At 47.5% G+C, this 15,913-nt stretch overlaps 1 protein-coding gene across 1 annotated transcript in view; it reads left to right on the top strand.

The window, feature by feature from the left end:
• Positions 1 to 15,913, top strand: part of LOC144501271 (ceramide synthase-like) — a 58,284-nt gene that overhangs the window by 35,310 nt on the left and 7,061 nt on the right. The window contains exons 2-3 of the mRNA XM_078224816.1: positions 4,668 to 4,999; positions 13,689 to 13,772. Coding sequence (XP_078080942.1) covers positions 4,878 to 4,999; positions 13,689 to 13,772 — 206 coding nt within the window. The 5' untranslated portion in view covers positions 4,668 to 4,877. The remainder of the gene's footprint in view (positions 1 to 4,667; positions 5,000 to 13,688; positions 13,773 to 15,913) is intronic.

Here is a 15,913-nt window from a genome sequence, read left to right on the forward strand (position 1 = left end):
AGCCAATGCTCAGACTGGACCGGTAAAACCCAAATCCATCTTGCTTGCTCCAAAAACCAAATTCAAACTCAATCCAGTTCACGGTCCCCACGAGAGAGACAAACAAGATCCAAGCTGACAAGATGAGGCATTGCATCCCATCTTGGGCTTGATCTGGCGTTTGATCTTAGCCAAAAGGCTGAGAGGCTATGGGCGTGCGGCACGGTGGCACAGTGGTTAGCACTGCTGCCTCACAACGCCAGAGATCCGGGTTCAATTCCGGCCGTGGGTCACTGTCTGTGTGGAGTTTGTACATTCTCCCAGTGTCTGCGTGGGTTTCCTCCGGGTGCTCTGGTTTCCTCCCACACTAAAAAGATGTGCAGGTTAGGTGGATTGACCATAATAAATTACCCCTTAGTGTCAGGTGGGATTAGAACTTAAAAACATAAGAACGAGGAGCAGGAGTAGGCCATCTGGTCCCTCGAGCCTGCTCCGCCATTCAATAAGATCATGGCTGTTCTTCTTGTGGACTCAGTTCCACTTACCCGCCCGCTCACCATTACCCATAATTCCTTTACTGTTCAAAAATTTATCTATCTTTGTCTTAAAAACATTCAATGAGGTAGCCTCAACCGCTTCACTAGGCAGGGAATTCCACAGATTCACAACCCTTTGGGTGAAGAAGTTCCTCCTCAACTCAGTCCTAAATCTGCTCCCCCTTATTTTGAGGCTATGCCCCCTAGTTCTAGTTTCACCTGCCAGTGGAAACAACTTACCTGCTTCTATCTTATCTATTCCCTTCATAATCTTATATGTTTCCATAAGATCTCCCCTCATTCTTCTGAATTCCATTGAGTATAGCCCCAGTCTACTCAGTCTCTCCTCATATGCCAATCTTCTCAACTCTGGAATCAACCTAGTGAATCTCCTCTGCACCCCCTCCAGTGCCAGTATATCCTTTCTCAAGTAAGGAGGCCAAAACTGTACACAGTACTCCAGCACCTTATACAGCTGCAACATAACCTCGCTGTTTTTAAACTCCATCCCTCTAGCAATGAAGGACAAAATTCCATTTGCCTTCTTAATTACCTGCTGCACTTGCAAACCAATTCCATGTGATTCTTGCACAAGGACACCCAGGTCCCTCTGCAGAGCAACATGCTGCAACAGCTCCACACGGACTGTCACCCAAGGCCGGAATCGAACCCGGGTCCCTGGCGCTGTGAGGCAGCGTGTGTAAAGTAAAAGCTACACAAAATGTAATGGAGCAAACCAGTGTGAAGCAGCATTCTAACTCCCTCACCAACTCCAGAGGAGTCCTGCAGTATTCAGCAAAGCGAATGTCAGGCGGCACAACGGTACAGTGGTTAGCACTGCTGCCTCACAGCTCCAGGGACCCGGGTTCGATTCCCGGCTTGAGGTTTGGTGGATTGGCCACGCTAAATTGCTCCTTAGTGTTAGGGGGGACTAGCTAGGGTAAATGCATGGGGATTGTGGTTGGTGCAGACTCGATGGGCCAAATGGCCTCCTTCTGCACTGTGGGATCCAATGATTCTAATCACTGTGCCGCCCCCAAACATGTTTCTGTGAATTAGTGGGATAAATGGGTTAAGGGAATGGGGTGGGACTTGGGTAAAATGCTCTGTTAGAGAGTTGGTGCTGACCCGATGGGCTAAATGGCCCCCTTCTGCACAGTGGGGATTCTATGATTCTATTTCCATTGTGATCATGGCATGTTTGAGTAGAACAAGCAAAGTGCTTACGAATGTATATATAGAGAGAGAGAGAGCAATATTTCTGTCTATCAGTATGTAATTGTAAGGTGGTTAAAGGGAAAAGGCCAGGGAGAGAGGAACAGGACGGGGCACATGGGATTTGGTGCTAAGGGTGAGCGCCACTGACGTATCAGAGAGTCAAGGAGATTCAGAAAAGGGGAAGTTTTGTTGAGTTGGGTTTTTTTTGCTGAGCTTTCGAGAGGCTTTGCCCGGTGGAATATTTCAGAGTTTGGTGGGGTTGTTTATCCGTTGAGGTTCTGCACCTGTGGGGTGACAGTTGGCCCCGATAGATATTGTAACGTTTTACTGTCAGGACCGAGGTACTGTGTGTACCTGAGCGTAACACTCACAGCGTCTGATTGCGTATCACACATGGTCGTCTACATTGTATGAATATCGTCCTGAGATATCGATGCAATTTGTTGTTTATGCCCTGACGTTTCATTTTTGCCAAGGAGCTGCTTTCAATTCATGTAGAACTTCTTCTCAAAACAAATCTCTGTACATGATATGGATTAGCAAGCCACGGTCTGTTATAATTGACATTTATCTATAGTACTTGGCTTTAAAGTATGTTATTCAATTTGTATGCCCTCTGCTAATTATTTGTCATGTCCCAATCACCGCTGGTGGCTGATCTCTGAGTATTTCCAACTTGTTTTTATTCCTTATCATCTTTATTATTTATTCAATTGCTCCTTTAATGATGTGTGTGTGTGTGTGGGGGGGGGGGGGGATTGGGGCATGCGCCCTGTGCCAACCCCCAAGCAACATACTGACTTTAAAATAAAAACACCTGGAAGAAAGAAAACACCAATGATTGCTGATTTTATATAAGCACATTCACGGGCAAGGCAATTTTTACTACAACCCCATTTCATAGAATCCCTGCACTGCAGATGGAGGCCCATCGGGTCTGCACCGACCACAATCCCACCCAGGCCCTATCCCCATAACCCCACACATTTACCCCAGCTAGTCCCCCTGACACTATGGGGCAATTTACCATGGCCAATCCACCCAACGGGCACATCTTTGGAGTGTGGGAGGAAACCGGAGCACCCGGAGGAAACCCCACGCAGACACGGGGGGAACGTGTAGACTCCACGCAGACAGACACTCGAGGCCGGAATCGAACCCGGGTCCCGGGTGCCATGAGGCAGCAGTGCTAACCACTGTGCCACCGTGCCGTCCACATTCTTCTCGGCTTTTGGATAAGATCAATCTTATTCATAGAATCTTTACAGCGCAGCAGGAGGCCATTTGGCCCAACAAGTCTGCACCGGCTCTCTGAAACAGCATCTTATCCAGACCCACTGCCCGCCCCATTCCCGTAACCTCACTAATCTCACTAATCTCACTAACCTACACATCTATGGACACTAAGGGGCAATCTAGGTCCTCTCCCCCACCCTATCCCCATTATCCCACACATTCACTATGGCTAATCCCTGTAACCTACACATCTTCAGACACTGAGGGGCATATTTAGGTCCTCTCCCCTGCCCTATCCCCGTAACCCCACGCATTTACCCCACTAACCCCTCCCAACTTACACATCTTTGGACACTAAGGGGCAATTTAGCATGACCAATCCACCTAATCTGCATATCTTTGGACTGAGGGAGGAAACCGGAGCACCCGGAGGAAACGCACGCAGACACAGGGAGAATGTGCAAACTCCACACAGACACTGACCGAAGCCAGAAATGGAATTTAAATTTGTTTATGCAAAGGAATGGATTTGGGTTTTGCCCGGTCCATTCTGAGCATTGGCTTTGTCACTTTAAGGATGGAGTTAAAAAACACACACACACAATCCTATGAAATCATAGAATCATAATAGAAAACCTACAGTATAGGAGGAGGCCATTTGGCCCATCGAGTCTATACCGACCACAATCCCACCCAAGCCCTATCCCCGTAACCCCACACATTTACCTTGCTAATCCCCTTGACACTAAGGGTCAATTTTAGCATGGCCAATCCACCTAACCCACACATTTTTGGACTGTGGGAGGAAACCGGAGCACCCGGAGGAAACCCCCGCAGACACGGGGAGAATGTGCAAACTCCAACACAGGCAGTGACCCGAAGCCGGAATTGAACCTGGGTCCCCGGCGCTGTGAGGCTTGTAAATTGAGTTTGTGTCTGTATATATGCCCTGTTTGTGAACACAAGTCCTCACTCACCTGATGAAGGGGCAGTGCTCCGAAAGCTTGTGCTGCCAAATAAACCTGTTGGACTTTAACCTGGCGTTGTGAGACTTCTTACTGTGCCCACCCCAGTCCAACGCCGGCATCTCCATGTCATGCCTGTGCTAAACCACTGTGCCAAATGTTGGGACAGTAAGGAGTTTAACAACACCAGGTTAAAGTCCAACAGGTTTATTTGGTAGCAAAAGCCACACAAGCCTTCGGAGCCCCAAGCTCCTTCTTCAGGTGAGAGTTAAACTTCTTTCTTACTGTGTTTACCCAGTTCCAACGCCGGCATCTCCACATCATGACTACCAAATGTTGGGACCAAGCGAAAGACAAATTAGAGATGGGGTGTCACCAAGGGGGAAGTTTCAGTTCCAAGAGCGAAGACAGGTGGGTAGCGTAGAAGGAATGACCTCCCCCCCTCACTAATTTACTGACCCATGTCCAATCTACTTAGTGGGGCAAGGATGGGGATTGTGTAGACCCCTCTCTGGTGGGTGGGGAGGATTGACATGGAATATTAAATTAGTCCGAGGTATTAAACTAACCAGACCTCTCTCACATCTGAAAACTGAGTCAGAGGCATCATCATTACAATTGCAACTAAAAAAAAAGCCATTGTGCCCTTAGGTGGCGCAGGTTTGACCTGTTCCTTGTGTTAATGTTAAACTCAACTCAGCTCTCCCTCTCTCTCTCTCATCTCATGTTTCAGTTCGGGAAAGGGTTTGGTGGTAACTGCGGACAGGAGGTGTGGATCTCATTTGAATGTCATTTTGGGGGAGTGGAAGAGGAGGAGAGGAAGAGTGTGGTTTATCTGGCTGCTCCTGCAGAGGGTGGGGGAAACCTTGCAGAGTCACACAGCGCAGCCTGGACAAGGGACAAGACAAGACAAGGCAAGACAAGGGACTGACTGCCACCAGAGATGTGGCATATCCTGCTGCTGGGTTGCCTCTTCTTCCCAGGTCTCTTCATCCTGGCCCGGAGATTCCTGCAGGCAAACTTCCCAACTCTATCAGAAGCAGACATCGTCACCATTAGCGTCAGGTAAACTCGCATTTATTTATTAACGTACTGACTTATTCATTCATCACCTGCCACTTCTTGACTGTCAACTCAGGTTGCAACTTTTCTGCAGTGGACTTCCCGCCCCCCAACTTGCTGTTGGGGCAGAAGCTGCAGAGTTTTAAACCTCATCTGCTGGACTGATTTTCTCACTGATTTGCTCATTCGGTGGGAGCATGCATCTCCTAAATAGCAGTGTCTGTCACCCCCTCCACTCGCTCCCCTGTCAGCTTAAACACAGGATTAAAGAAAGCTTCCCAAAGTCTTCACCCCCACCTGGACTCTACATGACTTCTCACCCCTGGCCAGGAACCTCCTTTTGTTCCCCCCTTTTCTCTCTGTTCTGTAGAAGGCTCATTTAGAATCTTCCTAGACCTGTTGCGTTTGGTTCCCCCCTTTCTGTTCTGTAGAAGATCTGAATCTTCCTAGACCTGTTGCGTTTGGTTCCCCCCTTTCTGTTCTGTAGAAGATCTGAATCTTCCTAGACCTGTTGAGTTTGGTTCCCCCCTTTCTGTTCTGTAGAAGGCTTGAATCTTCCTAGACCTGTTGAGTTTGGTTCCCCCCCTTTCTCTCTGTTCTGTAGAAAGCTCATTTAGAATCTGTTCTGTAGAAGGCTTGAATCTTCCTAGACCTGTTGAGTTTGGTTCCCCCCCCCGGCCCCCGCCCTTTCTCTCTGTTCTGTAGAAAGCTCATTTCGAATCTTCCTAGACCTGTTGAATTTGGTTCCCCCCCCTTTCTCTCTGTTCTGTAGAAAGCTCATTTAAAATCTTCTTAGACTTGTTGAGTTTGGTTTCCCCCTTTCTGTCTTCTGGAGAAGGGTTATTTTAGACTCTCTCCACAGATGCTGCTGAGTTTGTCCAGCATATTTTCTGGTTTTATTTTCTAATATAACCCCCTCTGTTCCCTGCTGTCCGTTTGTTGCACCTTGCTCTCCTGATACATGTTTTTGTCCACAAAATAATAGGCTGAATTTTGAAACAAAATCCACCCTCCCTTTTGGCCTGCAGAATATCGTGCTGAGAATGTGTGGGACCTGTTCTGTAATTCTCTCTCCGAAGTTATGTGACCAAATCTGTCTAAAGTTAGACCAAATCTGTCCCCCAATGACCCCATCCCCCATCCTATAAGACATAGGAGCAGAATTAGGCCACTCGGCCCATCGAGTCTGCTCCGCCATTCAATCATGGCTGATATTTTTCTCATCCCCATTCTCCTGCCTTTTCCCCATAACCCCTGATCCCCCTATTGATCAAGAACCTATCTATCTCTGTCTTAAAGGCACTCAATGACTTGGCCTCCACAGCCTTCTGTGGCAAAGAGTTCCACAGATTCACCACTCTCATCCTGCAATGACTCTGACCCCTGAGTAACCCGAGTAATAGAGTCCAAGAATGTTCCTCACCTGATCCACCATCCAGGTTGGGGTCACACGGTTGAGAGGCTAATACATCGAGTGTGAATGTGTGAGGTTTTTTTTTATTCGTTCATGGGATATGCATGTCGCTGGCTGGGCCAGCATTTATTGCCCCATCCCTGACGGCACATCCCTCTGGCTACCACGTAAGGATGACAGATTTCCTCCCGGAAAGGGAACCGGATGTTTTTACGACAATGGTGTCATGGTCATCATTAGACTTTGAATTTCAGACTTTTACTGAATTCAAATTTCACCATCTGCCGTGGTGGGATTCGAACCCGGGTCCCCAGAGCATCAGGCTGGATCGCTGAATTACTAGTCCAGTGACAAGAGGTGGCCTAGTGATATTATTGCTAGACTATTAATCCAGAAACTCAGCTAATGTTCTGGGGACCTGGGTTCGAATCCCGCCACGGCAGATGAAATCATAGTAACCCTACAGCACAGAAAGAGGCCATTCGGCCCATCGAGTCTGCACTGACCACAATCCCACCCAGGCCCTACCCCCATATATTTTACCCACAAATCCCTTTAACCTACGGTGGAATTTGAATTCAATAAAAAATATCTGGAATTAAGAATCTACGGATGACCATGAAACCATTGTCGATTATCGGAAAAAACCCATCTCGTTCACTTATGTCCTTTAGGGAAGGAAATCTGCCGTCCTTACCTGGTCTGGCCTACATGTGACTCCAGAGCCACAGTGGTTGACTCTCAACTGCCCTCTGAACAAGGGCAACTAGGGGTGGGCGATAAATGCTGGCCAGCCAGCGATGTCAATGTCCAGTAAATGAATTAAAAAAATACCGCTATGCCACTGCCTCTCCTAATGCCCATGGGATGACTTCTGTTGGTTTCACGTTCCTGGGGAGGGTGTGTCTGGCTGCTGGGACTTTTGCTGGCCTTTATGATTGCTTGGCCTCAGTTCCTGTCTGACCCTCTGGGATCGGGCAGTTGGCAAGGTGCTTCTTTTAAGCTTTTTTGCTTAATCAGCAATTCCTGCCATTAGAATGGGGCACAAAGCTCAGCTCCCCGAACAAAACCAAGCACTGACGGGGTAGAAGCTGCAGTTAGGGTTCTATCAAAAGCGACAGCGGGATGCAATGGATAGGAGGTTAGAGAAGGTCTTGGAGAGGCAGTAATGTGGTTGATTTGTGGAACAGGGACAGAGCCACTTGTTTTCCGAAGTAATGTTAAAGTTTATTTATCAGAGTCACAAGTGCGCTTACATTAACACCGCAATGAAGTTACTGTGAAAATCCCCTAGTCACCACACTCCGGTGCCTGTTCGGGTTACACTGAGGGAGAATTTAGCATGGCCAATGCACCTAACCAGCACGTCTTTCGGACTGTGGGAGGAAACCGGAGCACCCGGAAGCTATGGGACGCTTCTAGATTAAATGAATTCTTGCCATGGATCCTTCTTGAAAGTGTTGAGTTTCCTTTTCCAAACCCACGCAGACATGGGGAGAACGTGCAGACTCCGCACAGACAGTGACCCAAGCCGGGAATGGAATCTGGGTCCCTGGCACTGTGAGGCCGCAGTGCTAACCACTGGGCCACCCTCCTAAGTGGTGTCAGCGGCAGTACTCTGTGTCAAAACAGAATGGGTTACAGCCCAACTCCATGACATGAGCACCTGTTCAAGGCCGACCTTGGGGTTCACTGCACAGGTGCCGCATTGTCCGAAAGGCTATTCTTTTGTGGATGAAATGTTACACTGCTTAAATGAGCATAAAAGATGCATGGCATTATTTGAACAACTAAGAGGACTTAATATTGATCAGGACCTGGTGTCCTGGTCGATATTAAGTCCATCAACCAACATCAATAAAAGCAGAACTGGTCAGCTATTTTTAATCATAGAATAGAATCCCTACAGTGCAGAAGGAGGCCATTCGGGCCCATCAAGCCTGCACTGACAACATTCCCACCCAGGCCCTATCCCCTGCTAGTCCTCCTGACACGAATGGCTAATTTAGCACGGCCAATCAACCTAACCCGCACATCTTTAGACTGTGGGAGGAAACCGGAGCACTCAGAGGAAACCCACGCAGACATGGGGAGAACTGTGAGGCAGCAGTGCTAACCACTGCCACCGTGCCTTCATAAGTTCGTAAGATATAGGAGCAGAATTAGGCCATTCGGCCCATCGAGTCCGTTCTGCCATTCGATCATGGCTGATATGCTCCTCCTCCCCATTTTCCTGCCTTCTCCCCATAACCCTTCAACCCCATTACCAATTAAAAACCTGTCTCACTCCTCCTTAAATTTACCCACTGTCCCAGCGTCCACCGCACTTTGGGGTAGCGAATTCCACAGATTCACAACCCTTTGGGAGAAGTAGTTTCTCCTCAACTCTGTTTTAAATTTGAGGGAGAATTTCCAATTTGGGCATGATTGGCAACCTGGGCAAACAAAACTGCGCTGGTTATCTGGCGTGAAGCCCTGGGGCTTTGGCAGAATTAGATACCACAACAGAAGGCATTTTTTTTCCCCGTACGCACTAAACAAAAGGTAGCCTTTGATGTATTTTTCTGCACCGCTGACCAGGTGCAGTTTTATCAATAGCGACTGAAAATGGATTTATCACAAAGATTAAGCATTTGTAACAACAGCTTAGCAGTTTCGTCCGTGCGTGCTAGTTAGTTTCTTACTGTTTTTTTTTTAAATTACTGAATGGAAGAGAATATTGAAGCTTTTTGCCATGCACTCATCAGGACAGCTCATAAGAAATTACTAACTGGAACAGGGGAACCATAATGTGTCGAACTATGTCGTTGCTATGCCAGATTTTGGTCATCAGAGCACCCTCTGTCCCAGGTAAACAGATAGTCAGAATTTGAGTATAGCCAAGTCTTGCAACAAATTGGGGGCGGCACGGTGGCCCAGTGGTTAGCACTGCTGCTTCACAGCTCTAGGGTCCTGGGTTCGATTCCCGGTTCGGGTCACTGTCTGTGTGGAGTTTGCACATTCTCCTCGTGTCTGCGTGGGTTTTCTCCGGGTGCTCCGGTTTCCTCCCACAGTCCAAAGATGTGCGGGTTAGGTTGATTGGCCAGGTTAAAAATTGCCCCTTAGAGTCCTGAGATGCATAGGTTAGAGGGATTAGCAGGTAAATATGTGGGGGTAGGGCCTGGGTGGGATTGTGGTCGGTGCAGACTCGAGGGGCCGAATGGCCTCCTTCTGCACTGTTGGGTTTCTATGAAAAAAAAATGTGGGGTTACAGTGATAGGCCCTGGGTAAGATGCTCTGTTGGAGAGTCGGTGCAGAATCAAAGGGCTGAATGGCCTCTTTCTGCACTGTAGGGATTCTATGGTTCTATAGCTATAGTTTTAAAAGCGCCTATTAATGCTAGTATGAAGAAAAGGAGCTTAATCAAAGAGCAAACTGGCAGAAACCCTGGGGCAGCACGGTGGCACAGCGGTTAGCACTGCTGCCTCACAGCACCAGGGACCCAGGTTCGATTCCCAGCTTGAGTCACTGCCTGTGTGGAGTTTGCATTTTCTCCCCGTGTCTGCGTGGGTTTCCTCCGGGTGCTCTGGTTTCCTCCCACAATCTGAAAGACGTGCAGGTTAGGGTGCATTGGCCGTGCTAAATTCTCCCTCAGTGTCCCCGAACAGGCGCCGGAGTGTGGCGACTGGGGGATTTTCACAGTAACTTCATTGCGGTGTTAACGTAAGCCTACTTGTGACTAATAAATAAACTTTTAACTTTATTTTGGTATGGAGGCACGGACAGTGTTTTAGGCACCAACTTTCAGCGAGATGCTTTTTTTAAAAACTAGCGTTGAGGACCGCGCAAACTTGATTTACACTTGACACAATCTGCGCTGAAAACTCCCCCTTCTTTTGTGTTAGTTCGGTGGTTTCTGAGTAAACAGGTTTGGGGCCATTCCCTCGAAAGAGGAACCCAGTGCATTACACCCAGAGAAACGTCACTGTTATTCAGCAGACAAAAATGCAACAAGTAAGGCACAAAAATGCAGCAAGTTTCACCTGAGCATCAAGAGTGTTAGTCACAGAAACAGTGACGTTATCATGAAACATTTTTGGAAGGCTATCAAAAAATGATTCATTGAATCCTGCGTAAGATCGACATTGTCTTGTATCTCTTTCTAAAAATGCAAGGGGATACATTTTATTCTTAAGTTTCCTCACACCGAGGAAGGAACCAGTTAGAAATTGGACTACTCATTGTCCTGAAATGTTCCGCAAATGGGGAAGGGTCAAAGCAGTCAAGGGTCAGAATTGCAAACCTTTCGGATGGTCAGTTAATAGAAAGCAAATACTTTGGGAGAAAGTGTTGTAGAATCAAACGGTGCAGAAGAGGCCATTCGGCCCATCAAGTCAGCACCGATGCGTGAGAAACACTTGAGCTCCCACCAGTGGCACAGTGGTTAGCACTGCTGCCTCACAGCACCAGGGACCCGGGTTTGATTCCCGGCTTGGGTCACTGTCTGTGCATGGGTTTCTTTCCAAATGTAAACTGGACTTAGCTAGAACACGCCTATTCTACAATTCTGTTCGTAGCTTTCTTTTCGACAAACGTTTTGTACCAAGTTCAATTTTATGAAGGTGCTTTCGAATATGCCAGATACATGGAAGTATTCGAATCCAGAAAGAGGCCATTCGGCCCGTCAAGTCTTCTTCCTCAGTGTACCCGAACAGGGCCGGAGTGTGGCGACTAGGGGATTTTCACAGTAACTTCATTGCAGTGTTAATGTAAGTCTACTTGTGACACTAATAAACTTTAAACTTCACCAGCACTTGGCCCATAACCCTGAATGTTATAATGTGCCAAGTGCTCATCCAGGTACTTGTTAAAGGATGTGAGGCATCCCGCCTCCACCACCCTCCCAGGCAGCGCATTCCAGACCGTCACCACCCTCTGAGTAAAAAAGTTTTTCCTCGCTCCCCTCTAAATCTCCTGCCCCTCACCCTGAACCTATGTCGCCTCGTGACTGACCCTTCAACTAAGGGGAATAGTTGCTCCTTATCCATGTTCCTCATAACCTTGTACACCTCAATCAGGTTGCCCCTCAGTTGGCAACACGTCGTCCAAATGAACTTGCCTCAAGCAAGAGGATAGATTTGCTCTCAATCTAATGTTGGAAGTTATCTCATAGAATCCTACAGTGCAGTAGGAGGCCATTCGGCCCATCGAGCCTGTACCGACCACAATCCCACCCAGGCCCTATCCTCATAACCCCATGCATTTACCCTAACTAGTCTCCCTGACACTAAGGGGCAATTGAGCATGGCCAGTCTACTTAACCCACACGTGTTTGGACTGTGGGAGGAAACTGGAGCACCCGGAGGACACCCACGCAGACACGGGGAGAATGTGCAAACTCCACATAGACGGTGACCCAAGCTGGGAATTGAACCCAGTCCCTGGCGCTGTGAGGCAGCAGTGCTAACCATTGCGCCACCGTGCCGTCCCAGGTTTATCAATCTTTGTTTGAAGGGAAAGGTTATTAGTGTTCTCCCTACAATTGATTTCCCTTCATCAAACACTACTGTTGACCAACGGGGCTGCTCTAACGTTGCCAACTCTCCAGGCTTGACCCTGGAGTCTCCAAGACCTTGCTGTGTGCAATCCTGGAGAAACACCATGGGGACATTGAAGAAGATCATTTCCTTTTTTTGTCACTTTCTTTGAACTTTTCTCTTCAGCAGATATAAAAAGATTAAAAATGGGGGAGGGAGCAGACTATTTGGCTGTCAGTCAAGTATCGTCCTATTGGGTAATAAGTTTATTTGCTTTCCAGTTGTCATAGGAAGGCAGTGTGGACAGAAAGATGAATGCGTTGGCTGGCAAATGGCTGGAGTGTGTGGGGGGGGGGGGGAGGCATGTCATGTGATAAAACCTGCAGGCATACATTGGCAGCCCTGGGTAGCTCCCATGTTCCTAGAACTCTTGCAGTGCTGTCTTTTAACTCTTAACATAGAGTCAGAGGCTGGAATGTTACTACTGTTCATGCCAATGGGATTTTCCCATCCCGCCGCAGTGAATGGAGAATTGGCTGGGCGCCAAATTCTCCAGCCTTGCTGCAGTGGGAGTGGGAATGGCTGGTAAGATCGCGCCCACAGAGTTTTACAGTACTGAAAGAGGCCCTTCGGCCCATTGTGTCCACACTGGCCATCAAGCACCTATCTATTCCAATCCCATTTTCCACCACTTGGTCCGTGGCCTCGCCATTCCTTCGAAGTCGCTGGGTCAAAATCCTGGAATTCCCTCCCTCCCTCCACGTGGACTGCGGAGATTCAGGAAGGCAGCTCATCACCACCTTCTCAAGGGCAACTAGGGATGGGCAATAAATGGCCAGCCAGCGACGCCCGTGTCCCACGAAAATATATTTTAAAAATGCTATGATGTTTCAAGTTCTCACCTAAAATCCCATCAGGTGCTCCGGTTTCCTCCCACAGTCCAAAGATGTGCAGGGTTGGTGGATTGGCCATGTTAAATTACGCCTTAGCGTCGCAAGATGTGTAGGTTAGATGGATTAGGCATGGAAAAGATGTGGGATTACGGGGAGAGAGCCTGGATAAGATACTCTGTCAGAGAGTTGTTGCAGACTCAATGGGAAGAATGGCTCTTTTGCACTGTAGGGATTCTATCAAATCAGGATGACGAGCTTGGTTTTGGGTATGCTATTATCTATTTGACTTCCCCCGCCAACATTAAAAATGTGACGGTCTAATTTGGGTGCTAAGGTGTGAGCTGACTCTTGAGATGGGCATCGAATCTACAACCAGATCCAATGGCTGAGCAGGCTTGACGGGCCGAATGGCCTACTCCTGTGCCTAAGTCCAATGCTTCCACGTCCCACGCTCATAAATTAAAACGGGACCAGTCCAGCAGAAGACAAGATAAGAGTTTGTAAATCATCAGGAGTTGTTGAATGCTCTTGGACATGAACTGGTTTGAGACCTCAACAAACGTCCAAATTACAAATGTAATTCCATATACAGCTTTGCCAGTCCAGGCAATAATGCACCTTGGATATTTTCATATCAATCTCACTCCAATCGCCAGCTCTTTAGGTAGCTGCTCCTTGTGCTGGCGAAAACACGGAAAGATCTCATGCTTTGGGTGACAACCAGCGGTTTTGGTTTGGGTCTTGCCTCTGACGGAGTGGGCAATGTCTACAGCACAGTAAACTCTGTCGCTGACCATAAACGGAACTCACTTCGATTTCTCAATGGGCGAAATAATGATTTCCATTTCTTCCTTTTTTTTAAATCGCAGATTTGTTTCCTGTGTGCAAGCTCTGATGGCAGTGTTCGCTGGTTACACCATCACCTCTTCCTGCAAGCACGTGATGAAAGACAGGTAGAAAAAGCTCTGGTTGCGTTTTGTACAGCTGTTATGGGAGTTCAAATATTAGACATGCTTACTGCCGCGATGATAAAGTGGTCGATTGAATGAGGCATACAGCACAGAAATAGAAGCCAACCATTCTATCCTAGCATGAATGTTCTGTTGAAGCTCCTCCATCAAACATAACCCTGTACTCCCCCCTTCCTTGTAGCTTATCAAGCTTCCACTTTTTTTATATTCATTCATGGGACATGGGCGTCGCTGGCTGGCCAGCATTTATTGCCCATCCCTGGTTGCCCTTGTTCAGAGGGCACTTGAGAGCCAACCACATTGCTGTGGACCTGGAGTCACATGTAGGCCAGACCAGGTAAGACGGCAGATTTCCTTCCCTGAAGGACATTAGTGAACCAGATGGGTTTTTCCGGCAATCGTTCCACGGTCACCAGTAGATTCTTAATTCCAGATTGTTTTTTTATTGAATTCAAATTCCAAAGACGTGCTGGTTAGGTGGATTGGCTATGTTGAATTGTGTTCCTAGATTAGCAGGGTTATGGGGTAATCCGGGGAGTCCTGTCAGAGAGTTGGTGCAGACTCAATGAACTGAATGGCCTCCTTCTGTACTGTAGGGATTCAATGATTCGCCTCCTTCCAAGTCTTTATCCCGTGGATGTAGAGTTACCTTAGATTACTTCAAGTCTTATATTGTTACAGATTACATTTATTTGCCTTGTTACAGCCGTAATGCTATTCTAACATTATTGCTATTACGGTATTAACATTACCAACATTCTCACCACCCCATCTCCCCCTTTCAAGTCTTTGAAGTTAGGGGTTCAGGCGGTCTGAAGGCCTAATAACCTCATTATTTACAATAGAGAGTACAGGTATGGAGCTGCCTCCATCCTCAGTCTTTACACATCTCTGTCTATCAGGAGACTGACCCTAGCTCTGGGTCCTGTGCCTCTTTGTGTCATTGTATGGGTGGTATTGTATGTAGTCCCATATTAACCCTTTATGGACCAGGCCTTTCTTCCATACTGATTATACCATAGGAACATTCCATACATTGCAGCAGCCCTCATGGTGACTATCAAACTATGAGTGAAACCAAGACGGTGACTGCAGATAAGATTTTTAAAATCTCATAATACGGGAAGTGGGCATTGCTGGCTAGACCAGCATTTATTGCCCATCCCGCGTCGCCCTTGAGAAGGAGGTGGTGAGCTGCCTTCTTGAACAGCTGCAGTCCACATAGGTAGGTACACCTACAGTGCTGTTAGGGAAGGAATTCAAGGATTTTGACCCAGCGACAGTGAAGGAACGGCAACATATTTACAAGTCAGGGGATGTTCCCAGGTATCTGCTGCTCTTGTCCTTCTAGGCACTAGGTTGTGGGTTTGGAAGGTGCTGCCTAAGGAACCTTCTCAAGGGCGTGGCAATGCAGCCTGTGCTGATCCCACCACACACACACACTCAACTCTCTTTAGTCTAAGTATTCAAATAGCAAACTATCACCGCAGCAGCATTGTGTGTGCCTCTAAATATGTACTCATATTCTAAGAACAAAGCTCTGTATTCTTAACACTGACTAGCTGGTATGGTTAAACCGTCACCGCCCTTGTGCTAACGCAATCGATAATTAAACTAATTGGAATGGATTTAACAAAAAATCACATGAGTTTTGACAAGCTTTCCACCCACACTTCAGAACGATGACTTGGGGCATCATGGAAATATTACAGAGTCATAGAATTCCTACAGTGCAGAAGGAGGCCATTCGGCCCATCAAGCCTGCACCGACAACAATCCCTCCCAGGCACTATCCCTGTAATCCCATGTGTTTATCCTACTAATCCGCCTGACACTAAGGAGCAATTTAGCATGGCCAATCAACATAACCCGCACATCTTTGGAGTACGGGAAGAAATCAGAGCACGCGGAGGAAACCCACGCAGACACGGGGGGAATGTGCAAACTCCACACAGACAGTCACCCGAGTCCATGATTAAACCCGGGTCTCTGGTGTTGTGAGGCAGCTAACCGCTGTGCAACCGTGACGGCCCATTCTATACAGGCGTATGGGAACCTGAGCTTTATAAATAGAGTACAAAAACAGGGATGTTATGATGAACTTTTATAAAGAACTGGTTTGC

This window comes from Mustelus asterias, chromosome 12, assembly GCF_964213995.1.
Source record: "Mustelus asterias chromosome 12, sMusAst1.hap1.1, whole genome shotgun sequence".
NCBI classification, from domain to species: Eukaryota; Metazoa; Chordata; class Chondrichthyes; order Carcharhiniformes; family Triakidae; genus Mustelus; species Mustelus asterias.